General features: G+C 35.1%; 1 protein-coding gene across 1 annotated transcript; it reads left to right on the forward strand.

The window, feature by feature from the left end:
- Nucleotides 1-3,779: 3,779 nt before the first annotated feature.
- On the forward strand, nt 3,780-17,738 carry LOC113228611. Its single transcript, XM_026461965.1, has 9 exons — nt 3,780-3,943; nt 5,582-5,760; nt 6,377-6,568; nt 6,761-6,897; nt 8,025-8,279; nt 9,145-9,276; nt 10,875-10,976; nt 13,365-13,537; nt 15,160-17,738. The coding sequence occupies exons 1-9, from the start codon at nt 3,780-3,782 to the stop codon at nt 15,998-16,000; spliced, it is 2,175 nt and encodes a 724-aa protein (XP_026317750.1). The 3' UTR covers nt 16,001-17,738.
- Nucleotides 17,739-17,882: the final 144 nt, after the last annotated feature.

The following is a 17,882-nucleotide window of genomic DNA, read 5'->3' on the forward strand; positions in this document are numbered from 1 at the left end:
AACATACGACATCGCAGTTTCACTCATCCTGCCCTGAGGGCCCCACACCGCCATCTTGGATTTAGAAATGAGTGCCATATTCGTAAAGAGCACCCCCAAATACCTTGAAAATGATACCCATATTGCATTTATTTGAAAACTCGTGTCCGCCATCTTGGATTTAGAAATAAATGCTATATTTGTAATGAACACTCCCAAATACCTTGAAAACGACACCCAACTTGCCATTATTCGAAAAATCGTGCCCGCCATCTTGGTTTTAGAAATGAGTGCCATATTCGTAATGAGCACCCCCAAATACCTCGAAATGATACCCATTTTGCATTTATTTGAAAACTCGTGTCCGCCATCTTGGATTTAGAAATAAATGCTATATTTGTAATGAGCACCCCCAAATACCTTGAAAACGATACCCAACTTGCCATTATTCGAAAAATCGTGCCCGCCATCTTGGATTTAGAAATGAGTGCCATATTCGTAATGAGCATCCCCAAATACCTCGAAAAGGATACCCATATAGCATTTTTTGAAAAATCGTGTCCGCCATCTTAGATTTACAAATAAGTGCTATATTCGTTTTTTATCGACAAAACCGAGTATATCTGCAGGCACCTAATCGATATTGTCGATCGACAAAATCGAGCACATCTGTAGGCACCTGAGCGACAATGTCGGGCAAATCTGTAGGCACCTTTAACTTAATGATGAGTTAAGCAAGATACAATTTCCCCACTTTTGAGGGAAATGTTATTCCATGGCATCATTATTTGTATATTTGCGTGCGTGCCGACGAGCGTAGTTACAAGTTGCTTACGCCTACATGAATTTGGTTTTTGCCTCACTTGTGACAGTTCGTTTGATATGAAACTATCATTCTAGTATGCGTTATTAGTTGCAGCCTAATTTGTTACAAGTATGTACAAATGCCCCGAGGAACTGCCCATACATATGTTTGTTTTTACTATAAAAAAAATTGAAAATATACAAGGTCAAATAACAAAATGTGTTTCATTTTTCAAAATTTATTCATCTAATTAACACCGGATAAGCCTAGGAGCCGGAAAAATATGCAAATTGGCTGTTAACACTGTGCCTTCGCTTTCATGTCATATGTAATTTTTTTTAAAAAGAACTGTCATGTTCTAAATCGCTCTTTCCCTATTGGCCATTATCCGTAAAGGGAGTGGTTTATCTGATACGTAGTATCTTCTATTAGTTTGTGATAAGTACTGACCACAGAACAGACTATTCACGCCCCGTTAAGCCGCTAAGAAAAAGTTAAAGCGTAGTGATGACAGTGCACGTTAGCATACTGACGTTTCCCTCTCGCCCTCTCTGCAATCTTCACCCCGCGCGCTTCTACAATCAGACACCATATTGCGCGGGCGCCATATTGCTTGAATTTGCTTGTTTTGTGTCGAAGAGAAGCGTTTGCGTCGATTGATTTCCGCCCTTTAAATCCACAAATACAGTATTATTGACATTGTGCTTGTTTGTATTGATGAAAAGTGTTTGCGTTGATTAATTTCCGCCTCTTCTAATCTACAAATACAGCTTCGCCGGCGTTTTCGTAATGTATCGAAAGTGTTGTGTACCCGAATGCAATAGTTTACGACAGGACGTTAAATTGCATCATATTCCCAAGAACGAGGAAAGGAAAATACAGTGGTTAAAGTGTATACGTAGTGAAAATTTTATGGGTGAAACCAAAAACATGCTTGTTTTGCCATAAACATTTCGAGCAAAGGTTTCACACAGCGTCAAATCATCTGAAGATTGGAGCTTACCCTACTTTATTTTCGGATCTGGAGATATCCTCGGGAAGACCATCAATTGCCTCCAGAGAAAGAGGTAAAATTTACTTCTAGTACCTAAATACTGAACATTTCTTTCGATTGTTAGTCTATACGTATATGTAAAATTTTATTAAATAGGTATAAAGCAAACTATGTACAGTCAACAGCACATCAAACTACACATTTTAGTTCGAATGTCGCCCCCAGTGCTATGGAACAAGATTCATCAGTGTGTAGCTTGATGTGCTGTTGACTGTACATCACACTGACTGGCAGTTATGTATAGAGAAATTTGATTTTCTAGACTTATTGAAGGTGTCTGTTTCTGTAATGTGTTAATGACCTATTATCTATTATTTTTTTAGATATATTCAGTGACCACAGTTACTCAAGGAAGCGACACATTGATCACTCGTATACACTAACTTATGAGCAAAGACCTAATAAAGGTGCATGAACTGAGGTTTCTGGTATGTGTATCATCCTTTTCTATGTTTTATGTGATCGCAAAAGAAGAAGCATTTTAATATGAATTATTTCATTGCAGATACATATGTCTTGCCTACAATACCAGGTCAACTTGTGCCCGTTGCATCATCAAGTTCCGCACTGCACTATGCATCAGGTAATATTTGAAGTTGAATAAATAATTATTGTTTATGAAAGCATGACAATGCTTACATATTTTGTTTGTTAACAGGAATACTAGTTTTACTTCTTTTATTATATTTTATAAAACATGTACTGTATCTTTTTAGCCTCAGTATGTAAAACACCACGAAAAGTAGTCAAAAGAAGGCTTATTAAGAATGTAAAGGCCTTAACACCAAGGTGCAAACTTTTATACAATGAATATAAAAAAGTTAGAAACCAAAAAGACTACAACACACGAGTCTAAAGGGCACTGGCCTTCAGTAAAAGTGAGTGTTTAGAAGAAGTTCTAAATAAGATGAACCCATTGTCGAGAAATGTTCTGTCAATGCAAATGAAACTTTACATGAAAAAAAAGATGGCCAGAAGGTTTACAACCGAAGAGAAACTTATTGCTCTTTCAATATACAAGCAAGGTCCAAAATGTTACAAGTTTCTCCAAAAGATATTCATTTTGCCTTCAAAATCAACTTTGAAGAACTTGATAAGCCAACTAAATATTGGTGCTGGCATAAATCCACAAATATTCGACCTTATAAAAAATCAGGTAAATATTTAATAATTACTTAAGCAAGTGTTGTAAATATTGGTAGTATGTAATAAAATTATGAAAAACTTATATTTTACTATAAAATTACAGGTAAAAAGCTGGGACAGCAAAAGAAGATTGTGTACAGTGCTATTTGATGAAATGTCACTAGAAACTGCTCTAACATATTCAAATTACAAGGACGACATTGTTGGATTTGTTGATTTAAATGGAAAAACCAACAGCTTTACAGACCACGTTCTTGTTTTCATGTTACGAGGCGCTGTCTGTAAATGGCAGCAACCTGTAGCATTGTGTGTACATTGAATAAATTTAAGAAAAAAATTAAAAACAAAAAATTCAATAAATAACATTAAAAAGAATTTCTAAAACTTGTTTTATTTATTATAAACTCGAACAGTTTTAATTCTATAGTACAATACAGGTAGCTTATATGTACCCTGGTGGTACTTGCTGCGGCTGAATAAACGTTACCGTTGCCTACAAATTAAAAAAAAGTCTATTCCTATGCCGTCAATCAATGTCAATGCCGTCAATGGATGCCGTAATACTATAGATACAGAATATCCAGCTACGGGTTATACCATTTAAAAAAAATAATGTCATGTTCTTAACGTGCACTACGTTTAAAGACAATATATGCACTTGGCGGTCTGTTACGTAGTAACTCTTATTAGTTTGTGAGACTATTAGATACTAACGCATACTGACGTATGTAATGACTTCATCAGATAACAGTCTTCTTGCAGTCTGGAAAATTTGGTTGAAATTAAACTGCAATCATGGCCGAGAAAGTTGCGTTAAAAGAAAATGCTCTAGACTTAGCTCTAAATTCTGAAACAACGAATATTGTCGGCGACGGTCCTGCGGAGAATATCCTTGGTTTGTCTCCAGTGCAAATTCAACAGGAATATTTTGAAAACTTACTAGACTGTGACTGGGTCAGGTAAGTTGCTTTTGCTTTTACCAGTGTCCCAACATACACACAAATTGAATTTGTTTACAGAAAAGGTCAGAAGTGCAAGTTGTCTTCATACGGTCTTTCTTTATGCAAATGGGACGTAGTTAAACAAAAAAGGATCCAATCCACAAAATTATCAAAAAATGAGTTATGTGTATTAAACGGTTCCTAAAGTCTAACCTCTTAGATCAGCAAAAAGATCCAACATATAAACATAAATAAATATCTCTAGAGTTACATGACGTTATTAATTTTGAAAATAAAACAATAGTGAGAAACAGTTTTGAACTTAAAACTGCCATATCGAAAGTGACTAGATGTGCATAGATTCTTTTTGTTTAACTATGTGTAATTGTGATAAAAATTGCTGTTTTCTTTTGCCTTTTTCTGTTTCAAGTTTTAATTTGTATACTTTGTAGTATAATACCCTAACATTTCTCAGTTTTCATTGTAAGAGCGCTGTAGCTAGAGTTTGAGTGCCAATCATTGTAAAGAAGCTCTGTCACTGGACAAGAATGACATCAGAATGCTGACTAGAGCCTTGACAGGGCATTGTGGCCTGAACAAGCACATGTTAAATATTGGGCAGAGAGAAAATAGAGCATTTAGATTGTGTCAGGAGGCAGATGAACCTCCCGTGCATCTCCTCACCCATTTGTGAGAGTGAATAGGCATCATTTAGGTGTGCATGCTCCATTGTCGACCTCATCCTCACTTTCCATCAGGTGTGATGGAGATCGCATATGCACTTATATTTTATAAAAAAAAACACCAGTGCTGCCCCTTGATGGTATAAAGCTCCATACTGAGAAGGCACAGGTCACAACCAGAGGACGTAAAAACTGTTGGAGCTAGGAAAGTCCTTCAGTTCTTTAATGCTATTTGTCTTTACTCTGAACTGCAATTAGTGGTGATCAAATAGATCAGTAATAATATAAATAGATAATGGTCACAGTGATGAGCATAGGTCCTCAATGAAGCCAACCTAATAATGATAATAGATTTCGAGTGTCTTTCTGTAACTAGGGTAAAGGTAGCTTTAGCTAAGGGGTATTGTAAATCAAGATGTTATTCCACTTCGGATTATTCAGAGGGTTTACTTAGAAAGGTAAAAATAAAATAGGTAAAAACAGTATGTCTCCTTCTGATAAGTCAACACAGTGTGTCTTCTTCTGTTACCTATTGGGATGACCAGTAATTACAACTGCAAATAAGGTTCAACAAAGAGACTCGACAAAATCCACAAAAACTATGTTTTGTTGTGGCCTGTGTGTGCAGTAGATAGCTGACAAACTCCGGTAGAATAGGCTGCAGTGAGAAGGAGACCTCCTGGTTTACACTGGCAATATCATGATTAATTGCAACAGCCTTGAATAAAAGAAAATGAAGATTGAAGGTGAAATGGACGTTGGGTAAAAACCTCAAAAAACTGGTAACTAAGTATCTCTCATTAGTTGGCAGTTTTCCTTGTTGGCTTAATGTACTATGCTTAGATTGTATATTGTGTAGTGAGCCACATTTAAAGATATACAATATTAAAATTTGTTCTTCAAAATTGTACTTCTGATTTTCAGATTAAGAAAGTGTAAGTAACCTTACACCTTCTAACATTGTTGTTTTCAGATATGAAAGAAGTAATAGGAATCATTTACTACAGAATGTAGCATTTGCTTTATTTGGAAGTCCAAGTTTTGAAGGAGAATTGTCTGAAGTTGATGACAACCATTGTGCACATTTAGAAGGCTACAATTCCAGGCAAAAGGAACGAGTTTTAAAAGTATATGAGAAACTCTGTGACCAGAGTAAGTTTGTTTATGCTCATTTATTGTTGAACACAGTGGCAGATTTGCAGTCTTGGCCACCCTTGGCCCCAGGCCACATAGTCAGTACCAGCCGCCCCTTTCTCAGCACTCAGATATTGGTAGACTACATAATGAATTAATTTATTGTCAACTTTTATCGAAATCGATTTAGAAATTTAGTTAACTATAATAGCTGCTAGTTTTTAATGTTTTCGGAGGTTTCAGATTTAAATAAAACATTTAAAACGGTTTTTTCACAATTGGCCGCACCTAAAATATGGCCGCCCTAGGCCCGGACCTACTGGGCCTTAGGACAAATCCGTCACTGGTTGAACAGAGTGTGGTTAAGCTGAGTTTTATAATGGCTTAACAATATAAAATATGAAAATTCTTTGTTAAAAAATGTACATTATGTCAGGTATACAGTGTTCTGATATATTAAGATTTATTTTTGTTGGAAAGAGAGTACCTCAATAGTGGTCCCATTTCAATTTGAAGAAAATATTTCATCTCCAAGGGTGGGAAACTAGGGGATGGAACCGGTTGAAGTCGGTTGTTTTAGTACTCCGTACTGAGATTGTTTCCATCATAGTCATTATTGGTATCAATTTTTCAGGCAAGTACTCTCAAAATGATGAAGATATTATTATGTCAGTGCTACTTATAGTGTGTGCGAGGCCTAAGCCTCTGAAATTCTATCAGTTGGAGCCTTCAAATTACTGGTTGGATTTGCATCAGAGAAGTGACATTGATATCTGGTGTACTCCTGTTTTTAGAGTCCGGAAGTGCATTCCTACTACTGATGGGGGTATGTATTTTCAGCAACGCACTTGCTTTCTTTGATTTCAAACTGTGTGTAATCAAAAATTTATTAAATTATTGGGAAATATTGAAACTTTTGATGCTTTATTTAGGTATAAACCGTTTATCTGCATTGTTTTCGATAATAAATTAAGTAAAACTGATTTGATTACTTCATGATAATTTTATTTTGTGACAGTAAAATCCTGCCGATTGTATATAGACGAAAATGCAAGAGTATATCAAGACTGGGATTCATATTTAAGAGACAACACTCTACCCAAATGTGTTATCATTGTGCCTGAAAATGGAGAATATCAAGGAACTATTATTGAGGTAATATTGTTATTGATTTTTTTTTTTAATACATAACAATAGTTTATTTATTCTACTTTTTTTTTAATAGGATCTTATATATAGGGTATTAAGTACAGTAATGCCTTTGATGACAGACACCTCTTTTCTGTAACCATAGCTATGTAATATAAGTTAATTTCAATTGTATGAAAGTGTTTAAACATTTCATTGTTTCGAGATTAGTTACTTGCAAATGTAATATATTGATTGGCTTCTATTCAAACCTTTAAATGGTTCTTATTTTATTAGTATACATTTGTGTCTAAAATAACTGAGAAATTATTTTAGACACAAATGTATATTAGCAAAATTTGGCAAAATTCTAGAGCAGAGGATCTTTCCTTTTGTTCACCGTCGCTACTAGCCTTTGCACAAAAGCGCATTGTGATACTTGCACCGATAATTCGAGCAACGTATAAATTTATATAACTTAACAAAACACAAACACACACAAAACAGCTTGAAGAAAACAACCCTTTGTGGTTATGTTTAGCCTATCGAAATGTTAAATCCAACACTGCACTATTTATTTATATCTGTCTTCTATCTATTGGTAAGATTTAGAGATACAATACAGTACCGTCAGAAACAAAGATCGAATAGGCTGCTACACTTACCTAAAGTTTAACTATTTAATCACATAGAATAAATAATGCCTCTATCTGGAATCGCAGATATGGTAATGTAACGAAAAAAATTTGTTAGTCTCAATTTACATAGCGGCGGAACGGAATGGAATGGAAGAGACGATTTCGCCTTGAGGCTGTAGTATTTTGTCGACGTTTGACATCACACTGTGCCTGAATTCCACGGAAGACGCGCGACGTGATTTTTGGCTCATATCTAGTTTGTACGTTACATGATTGACTATAAAGCTCATTACGCTATGTACAATATCGTTACAAAAATTCGCTTCCATTCCGTTCCGCCGCAATATAAATTGAGGCTTAAGATTTTTTGTTTTTTATTTTAATCATTTGGGGAATCACAGTAAACAACAAATGTAGGTAAATAAGCTCTGCCCATTGGTAATAAATATTGAATAAATTATTTCGTACTTATTTTCAGTTTAAACTTTATTAAATGTTGTTTAAACATTGTTATAGGGTGAAGAAGATTTCGCAGTAAAACTGACGGTTTCACCATCGCCTACTCTAGGTCTAAAAGCAAGAGTGCTAAGCTCTGTAGACACTGCAAGTACAGTGGCATCTATTGGAGCAGTTGGTGTCCTTGGCGTAGCAGCGTTTACTCCAGTCGGCCCTATTGTTCTAGCTGGTGCTGCTATAGCTACAGTTACTACAGGCATATATGGTTTGGTCCGATCTTCATTGCATTTGCATGACCGGACTGTTCATGAACAGGTAATGATTGATTTGTTATCGGGCATTTTATGTACACAGTGTTTCTTTGAAAAGGGCAAATTTTTGGGATCGATTTTACCTATGAAAAGAAATATTATAATATAATATAATATTAATAATTTTAAATTGGTGTATATTTTTCGTACTTTTGACAAACTAATATTTGAAAGGCTCGTATTTTTTATTATTATTTTTTTGTTTATTTATATGATTTATGTTAAAATGTCTTCATAATATGTACCGTTATGATATATAGATAGGTAAGTAAGGTCTGTCACTTTCTTAAGTTGTATTTAATTTAAATGAAAAGAATTAAGGTGCAATTATCAATTGACAATTTTAACATATTATATCGGAAATGAAACAATTTTTTTTCGGATCTGCATGGCGTAACAAACCTACGTTTCGGGCCTTCACAAGTTTCATAAAACTCTTTTTTTTTTTTTTTTTTTTTTATACCTGACAGGCTAATGACTCCACTCCACCTGATGTTAAGTGGAAAGTGGTATCGAAACGCGAAGGAACCTAGTGCAGCGATGGAATATTCACTGCACTAGCCGCCTCCACCCTGCCTGCCTACTCTAGTTTGTGTGAAAAAATATACGCGATTTAGAACCGAAAAAATAGTTCAATTTCCGATGATATCGATCGCGATAACCTAAGAACTCTGTACATTACATCGTTTTAGGAATGGCCCACTGTACTAGAGTTGCTTTTATTAATAGAAAGAAAGAAGCATTTATTTGTAATACTAATAACAAATAAAATATTATAAGAATTTAAATAAAAAAAATTAATGAAATAAAATACAAAATATTTTCAGCTGGAGCCTGAGAATGTAATATATTTTTTTCTTTTTTTACAGTCCATAAGCCCGACAGATGCAGAAGCGCGAGGCAGTTGGCTCAACATCGCCGCGTCGAGTGTGGGTCTGGCAGCCGGTGCCGCCTCCAGTCTTCTGCACAAATCCGCTGTTGCAGGCAGTAACTTAACTAAGGTACAGTCAGTGTGAAAATTATCACTACGTATAAGACGTCCAAAAATATGGGGATTTACCATACCATCTACTGGGGGTCTACCATAACCTTTCCAAAAAAAAAGCCTTTTTAATGTAAGCTTAAAGTAAGCTTATTATAATATTACTCATATTTGTACCTAGACGAACCTGTCAACCAAGTTAATGTATTATTGCAAAAATGATTGAAAGATTAAATTTTTATTGAATTGATATTCAATTATTTTTTGTGAAATTACTCCACTAGTTTGTTATAATTATTAATACAAAGATCGAACACTCAGAAAAAATTCCTTCGATCCGGTCGGATTCGAACCGACGTCTTCTTGCATACCGTGCCAGACGCTATACCAACTAAGCCACGGAACGAACCAACGGACCTCACGAATTTTTCTATGTGCTTGCGTCGTGTCTTTGTATTTGGTCTTTCAACGACTTTTTAGTCGTAGCGCCATCTATTGAAAGAACGAATGACTTCCCAATATTGTCTATTCCTTAGTAAAAATAGGAAAGAGATAACGCTATGTGAACTATATAATGCCATCTCTTTCTTTTTTTATCTCCGAATCGCTTTATCGTAGTATAACGTTTAAGTACTTAATGTTATTTACATTCAGAGAATTTTGACTGTTACGAAAAGAAAAGTATGTAATAATAAAATTTATTAAAATTACGTTGTTTTCAATAATTTTTCCGCATTTTCATGAAAAAAAAAATAAAACAAGCCGAGTCTTGATAGTCACGTTGTGCATTCGGAACGTAGTCCAGTGTCAACTGTTAGTTTCGCCTAGGAGCACGTATATGGCGCTGTTAATAAGTTTACGAAATAAACATCGCATATTTTTATTTAACGAAAAATTCTTTACCATGTGCCAATAAATAAAAAATAAACAAAATATTGAAGAGATATAATAATATGTAAATAAATAAATTCAACTTAACTTTTAATCATTACTAATCAATATTAAGACAATAAAACTGAAAATAATATTGTGTCCATTGCATCAGTGTAACTATTTTAAGATTGTTAAATTTGACATAAGAGCAATATTACTTTAATGTTAAAATCTCGTCATAGTACGAACTCAATGAATGAATAGTCACTAAGCTGCCAATAAAATGTAAGGTTAAAGTAATATTGTTTTAAGAGGTTGTGGTAGGCCCCCTGACCGTCCTAAGCGTCCGACCCTCCCCTCTTTAGCGCGGGAACTTTGGCAGAAGCCAAGGTGGCCGGGGGCATCGTTGTGGTAGAATCCGCGGGATCCCACGGTGCCCACAACAGCCGGCCAAGGGGGTGCGCCGGGGGTTTTTAGTGGGTATGCCCTCCATCGGAGGGTCAGTCCCACATAACCCTCGAGCCTCCCCGGGCTCGCGGGTATGCATAAAGCATTTCCCCCCGATAAAAAAAAAAAAGGCCCCCTGAACATGTTCCAAACTTTGAGCATTTGCAATAATTATTTATGTATTGTTCAAGTTGTCTGTTATTTTCAGTACTGCAATCAAATTACCAATGAAATGTCTTAAATATGGTCTTATCCTGTTAGTAACACATTTTATAATGGAAGAATGATGTTTTTCAGACTGGCCAAGCTCTAGCAGTGTCCGTGGAAGTACTTCGGCACGCGAACATCGTGACTGGCGGCGCTGGAGTCCTTAACAGTCTTGTTCATATTATTCTTAAGGTATCTGTGGTCCTGAATTCAATTTAAGATAAGTTAGTTATACAGAGTTATTTGTTAAATACTAACAACCTCGCAGGACTATTACTACAATCACAAACTACAACTTTGTTCCATGACAACAATCCAGCACATATTCATACATATGAAAGTATTCATACAAAAAAAAAATTAAATAGATCGTTTTAATTGATGATAACTCTGTGCAAAAAGCAGGATCGCGTGTGTGGGTCACCGTCGACGAGGACGCTTGCGCGTTCGTACTTACTACCACATACAGACCTAAACAGTATCAGACAGTACTACAAAAAGTTCAAAGTTTATTTTTGGTAAATTTATTATATTTTGTAAAGTCATGAAACGAAAGTTATTCTTTATGAACGAGTGATCGGAATTGCGGAAAACGAAAGAATAATATTTCTTTCCACAAATCCCAGAACTTCTCGGAACTGATTATATTTGAATATGCGTGTTATTTATTCATATTTGAGTACATTGATGACAAATTATTATTTCCTATTAAGTATTTGCTACAAATTATTGTCTCAAAAAATAATATTGTTTGTGTGTCTGTATAGGTACTTACTTATTAAATACTTTAGCCATTTAAGAAGTAAATTGAGACAACCTATGTTTTGGAAGATTTAGAAAACAAGATTTAAAAAAGTCATTTTATACGCTTTCATGACGAAATGGGTATGTCTATACTAAGAAAACATTCATGCTTTAAGTAAATTAACTCTCTCAATTCCGATCACTGTTAATGATGTTAGTAATTATGGTCTTGCGAGGTTGTTAATATTTTACAAATTACTCTGTATATCAGACTACATGTAAGTCCATTGCTGTCAGAAAATAAGGTTATGCTGCATATCGTAAGTGTTTCAGCCATATTAAAGCATAGAATGAAAACATGCATCACGCACACGCACAAGTAAGGACCTTTCCCAAGACAAGCAGAGTTCATAGTTTAAGACTCGCTCAGAAGTTTATAATATTTGATCATGCCACACGACAGAACACACTTCAAAATGAGGATGCACTAACTTCAATTCACATAATTCAAAAGGACTTTTGAACATAGCATAAGCAATAGAATCTCCATTCAGCGACCACTGCTTTAAAAATGTACTTAATAGAAAAATACTGCAATAGCTGGTGCAAATAAACAGTTATTGGAATTTGTACATAAATCAAGGTACCCATATTTATTGCTTTAGTCCATTGCCAGTCTATTTTTATGTCTGAGGTTTAACAGTTGAGTCTAGACTCAACTCTCAGCACCTAGGTACTAATTTATTAATAGTTATTTCTTGATGCACTTTAGTTAATTTTTTACATTATCCTGCTAGTCATGTCACTTAAGAGGTTGCTTTTTTGACATAAAAGAGTGTTGCAGTGGGAAAGATGATAATATAGTGAGTGGGATAAACTGACTTAGGAGAATAACGATTCAAATTCATTGGTTGTGTGATGTGACTGAATAACATGTTAACCGGTTCAAAGGCTAGGTTAAAGTAGCACACAAATAAACGATAGTCTATCAAAAGGTCGGTACGAGTGAGAAATGCGAAGGAGATACGTCAGAAACATTAGAAGATAGGTATTATAGTATATAAAACATACAGTTAAAATTACCACTTTGAATGAGTAAATATTTTTTGTAATTGACAGTATCCTCAATTTGCTTTTTATGTATTTATTTATTCCTCAGCTTACAAAGTCCCATAAATACATACCTTCTAGACTAACGAACATAATAATATATAAAAAATATAATTAATTATTTACACGCATTGCCTGTGACGTGTGACGCAACGCGGGTGTCCGGTAACCAGCCTCTGAAACGTCGGTACCTGACACCCTTCGGCCAAAACTCCTTCATGGAGGTCAACCGATGTTCAATTGGTACTCTCACCACAAATGAATTAAAATTAATATTGTGGCTACTGCACACTAAACAGTATAAATGGCAAACTTAATGCCATTAAGCATTCTCTCCCAATCAACTGGAGAGCTGGATTCAGAATAATTAACGGGTGGTGCATAACATGACAAGTTAAGATTAAAGACAGGTTGGATTGAACTTTATAAATATAACATATAATACATAACTAACTATAACCATATGTAAAAATACGTAAATCGATTACAATGTCGAGACTAATGGGATGCAGATGGAGACTTCAACATGAAATTGCGAACTAATTACTTGAAAGCTAGCCTATTCGGCGCTTTTTGAATATGAGTTTGCATAGCGTTCCCGAGTCGAGGTCTTTGTCAATCGAAATTTTATAGTTCGGTTAACTGTATGGTTTGGTATTTATATGTTAAGTAAAATCATGCCCGCTTGACGATAAACCCTGTATTAACCAAACATTATTCCTATAGTACCGCAACCACGGCGAGAAACCAACGAAACTGGAACTGTTCCAATTCACGGCAGCGACGTTATTCTTTTGCAATGCAGTGATGTCCAACCGGACCGCTCAGCAGATTATCGAGGACGCTCAGGCCAAGACCATCAATGAGTACCGCGCCACTTTGCGTAGCAATAGACACAGGTCAGTTAATAGTTGTTACTCTTTGCAGACCGATTACCCATAATAGCTTATCTCTATACATTGATCATTTCTCCCCCGTTGCCGTTCAGAATGTGTCAAGGTCAGCCAGTTTATTAAAATTTATAAGCAGGGATCGAAATAGGTAGTTTTTTTACCCAAACTTCGAGGAACATAGACAGGAAATGGAGACTGCCTTACGACAATATTTTTTAGGTCCTGGAGCTTTTCGGGATTCGGGAAATCACTTAAGAACATTAAAAATTGACGTAATTAGGGAAAGGGAGGTACACTATATTTATCTTAACTTTGCGACACACAGTGTGTTGGATTTGCGACATTGCGGACATTGGACTTTTTTTCACTATACCTCTTTAAAAAAAATGCCAATCGAGAGATCCTATTGTCCTAATTAAATATTGTGATCACATTTTGCCATAAATCTAATAGTTTAGTCGGAAAAAATCGATCGGTCACAAAGTCGGTATTTTTTTGTATGAGACCATACTTTTAGTGCCCCATTGTTACAAAGTCTTAGTCGATCCAGTCTTGGAATCACTACAGGCGTATTATTAGACCTATCTTCTATAGATTTGCACTCTAAACGCGCGCCCAAACCTACCTATTCACTGCTTATATAGTTTAGTTATTAGGTAAATAGAACTACCTATTCCGATCCTGTTTATAAGACTTACTAGAAAATAAAGTTTTTATTTTTTTACTTTATGATACCAAGTGACGGGACGAACAAATCTAAATTAATATTGTAAATAGTAATAGTGCAGTATTTGCACCAGATTATTACTACTTTATTTTATTCCCATTAAAATCATCTTCTACCATCAATCAACATAGAATTATATTCGTCCATATCATGGACCAATTACTCAAGAGGAGTGCTAATCGCGATACAAAACGGCGTATTTAGTATCTATCGGTACACCAGATGTCGTAACGAGTACCAAAAAGCTATTTTGCATTGACAAGCTGCAATTTATCAAAGCTATAATATATATAACAATTTGTAGTGATAACAAACAAATCAACTAGATGGCGCTAATTTCACAGACTTTTATGGGTAATGCCGGCTATTGTTTTATTTTGTTTAAGATTAGCGTCACCTACCCATATAGTGTTAATTTATAAATTAATTTGTAATGTAACACACAACGCCATACACTTTATTAAAGTAAGATTATGCATTGTCAATGTAGACAACACACAGCTTTGACTCAAACCTTAGTGGTTTTTAATTGTTGTAATAATTATTTGTTATGTTACCTATGTAATTGATTGGTAAGAAATTTAAAAAAAAATGACGACGTATTTGTTACAAGTTCAGAAAATAAATTTAGCTCATGGTCAATATTTGAATAATATTACGAGGAAAAAACTGACTTCTTATATTTCATATTAAAGAGGAATTAATTGATATCCACCAGCATTTACATAATATAAACTACTTCCAGGCTCTCGATGAGCGCCATTTACATATAAGACGGAATTTTGACCTTTTACAGAGTTACGATCTCTAGTATGGAGACTAGCAGTCATATTGAGTTATTATTGGTTCATGCCCATATACGACGTATAATATATAGTTAACAAACAACTACGTTTTACAGGAGAATATTCGACAAACTCAGCGCCGAATCCAGACGTATGCAAGGCACAGTGCAAGGTAATACTGAAGTCATCAAAGGCATAAAGAACATCGTCGACAAGGACCAGTACTTCGCAGATATCCTTCGCATTAACAAGGAGTTAAATGAGCACAAAATGAGAATATCTATGACGTCAGATGGTCAAGTGAACTTGAACGCCCAACACAAGTTCCATCCATCAGATTTGCATAACATTGGTAAACAGGAAAGGATACAACTATTCGAATCTTTAGGTCCAGCTGATACGACTTTAAGGAATGTTTCTACTAAAGTAACACCTTCAACGACAGCTGTGGGAAAGTATGTCGATGGTGAAGAAGATAACACGATCATAGTAAATATCCGTCCAGGGGAAGTAATACGTATCGGTGCATTCTTGTTAAGAATCACCACTTCAGGCGCTGAGAACATCGCTGCGCGACTCCAGAATCTAAGTCAAGACATTTACGTCAATCTTATGACAGTATCCTTCAACGTTCTATCCAAGTTGGTGCCGAAAGATATTGCAAATTTAAAATTATTGAGCCCAGACGAAGATCTGATTGAGCAAATTGTGAAATTTGTATTTAATTATATGAAACACAGTAGGCCTTTGGGTGATCCTTGCAGGGATACAGATAATGGTATTATTGTGGTGTTGAAAGAGTTCTTCCAAGAAGGAATAGTCCGTCAGGAAACTATATTGTTTTTGAAGGATAGACTGGTTGCTTGGATTGACGAGGAACTTGATCGTAGGCGGCAGCTGTATCCAAATAAGAAACAAATCGTCTGTCAGTTGTGTCAAGGCGTTAGATTCGCTTAAAAGAGTACCTTAGAGTACCTTAAAAGAAAAAAATAATATATCTACTGAATACAACCCGACGGAAACCTGGATATCTACTCCCTTCCACCTTCGTCTAATGTCACACCAGGCTTGCCCTCTCGAGTATTTTCGGCACAGTTATTGATTACACAGAAACAAACCCCTCGGGAAAACGTGTGAAGTCTCCAACCCGCATTGGGCCAGTTTGGCGGACTATGGCCTAATCCCTCTGATAGGAGACCCGTGCCCAGCAGTGGGACGTATAAATAGATTGATGATAATGATGAACCACAATAACAAATATCATTCGAAAGATTTTTAGGTCCCATTTCCTACTTCAAGTATTAAAATTTATTATATATATATATAACACATTTTTATGCTGATCACAACACATTCATCGTGTCGTTTTTCAGTGAATACGTCGGATTCTGTTTTTAATTGCTTGTTATACGGTGGGACACGAAAAAATTGAAATTTGTATCTTATGTCATCTACATGGCACATTTTTTTGTAAAAAGGGTTATTTATTATTTTGTTTTTGGGAATTAGCAAAATGTCACTCGGCGTGTCAACGTTCATGACAGTGTCTTTAATACACATCGTTTCTTAGTTTTGTATAATATTATTGTTTGTCAATGTTTATGAATTTCCAGCACCAAACACAAAAGTAAACTTATGAGCTTGAAAGTTCATTAATACTTTACGTAACTCACTGTCCTTACCTAGACCGTTAAGTCAACATGTTGGTACATAGTATTATGTAGAGAGTCGCTATATATTTCATTTCTGTACAAGCTTTATGAAAACAACACATATCACACTACGAGGCCAATTTTATAATGAATATAAAATAAATATATTTACATATTCAATATATTCGTATCTATATTATTAAAATAGCAGTGAATGATAGCGAGCTAAGTGCACTGTGATACGTAATTATACATGTACTATATTTGTAGAATAGAGGCGAATAAAAAAACTGAAAATAATCTTAGTGTCTTTATCTAACGTCATTACTGTTTGTTTAAAACAGAGTATAAAACACATTGAAGCTATTACAAGATGAGGGTACTGTGTCAACAATGCTGTAATATTAATATTTTACACGCACTTTTCCAATAATCGTGATAAATAGAAATATTTATTTGGAAACTTTCGTGCTTTTAACTCAGCCTCTGCTTAGTTCCTAGCAATGTTAGTCAAATGTAATGTCGGGGATATGCAATTATGCGTAACTAGCATACGTCATAAAGTTGCCATTTCGGTAAGTTAGCCTGATTTACTGGACTCTATTGTTATCAGTCCGTAAATAACTTTATTAATGCTTACTGTGCAAAAATGGAAGTCATTGAAATAAAGTAATAACGTTTGAACCCACTCCTGTAAAATTTGATCTCGTCAAGATACGTGCTTTTTATCAATGTTACGTACGCGCCTTTGCACTGTCCCCGACGAAATTGTATTTTGATGTAATAGAATATAAGCGTTTACAAATATTTTACAACATACCAATATTGTGCCTTTTCACAATTGATTCTCATTTGCTTAATAGTATATATAATGTAAACAAATAAATAAATAACGCACAGACTCAACATATAATGATCTATTTTAAATTATTCTTCTGTTATATCAATATTTAAATAGCGAGCATTATCAAAAGTATTAACTTTTACTGATTTCTGCGACTCCTTGAACCTATTCTTCCTGATCCTGATTATACAATAAAAACGTCGTTGAAACAAATCGATTACTGAACCATTTAATTCACGTCACCAGTGTTTTAGTCGCCGCGCAAACGGGTGCCTTGTGTTGGATACAAACAACTGGAAACTAGAAGCGAATATTCTATTTTCATACCCTAAATTACCCTAAG

This window comes from Hyposmocoma kahamanoa, unplaced genomic scaffold, assembly GCF_003589595.1.
Source record: "Hyposmocoma kahamanoa isolate Upper Pololo Valley unplaced genomic scaffold, ASM358959v1 232, whole genome shotgun sequence".
Taxonomy (NCBI): domain Eukaryota; kingdom Metazoa; phylum Arthropoda; class Insecta; order Lepidoptera; family Cosmopterigidae; genus Hyposmocoma; species Hyposmocoma kahamanoa.

Coding starts and splice junctions, on each gene's coding strand:
- LOC113228611 (XM_026461965.1), top strand. CDS start 3,780: ATGGCCGAGAAAGTTGCGTTAAAAGAAAATGCTCTAGACTTAGCTCTA. Junction 5,761..6,376: donor TGAGAAACTCTGTGACCAGA/GTAAGTTTGTTT, acceptor TCAATTTTTCAG/GCAAGTACTCTCAAAATGAT. Junction 8,280..9,144: donor ACCGGACTGTTCATGAACAG/GTAATGATTGAT, acceptor CTTTTTTTACAG/TCCATAAGCCCGACAGATGC.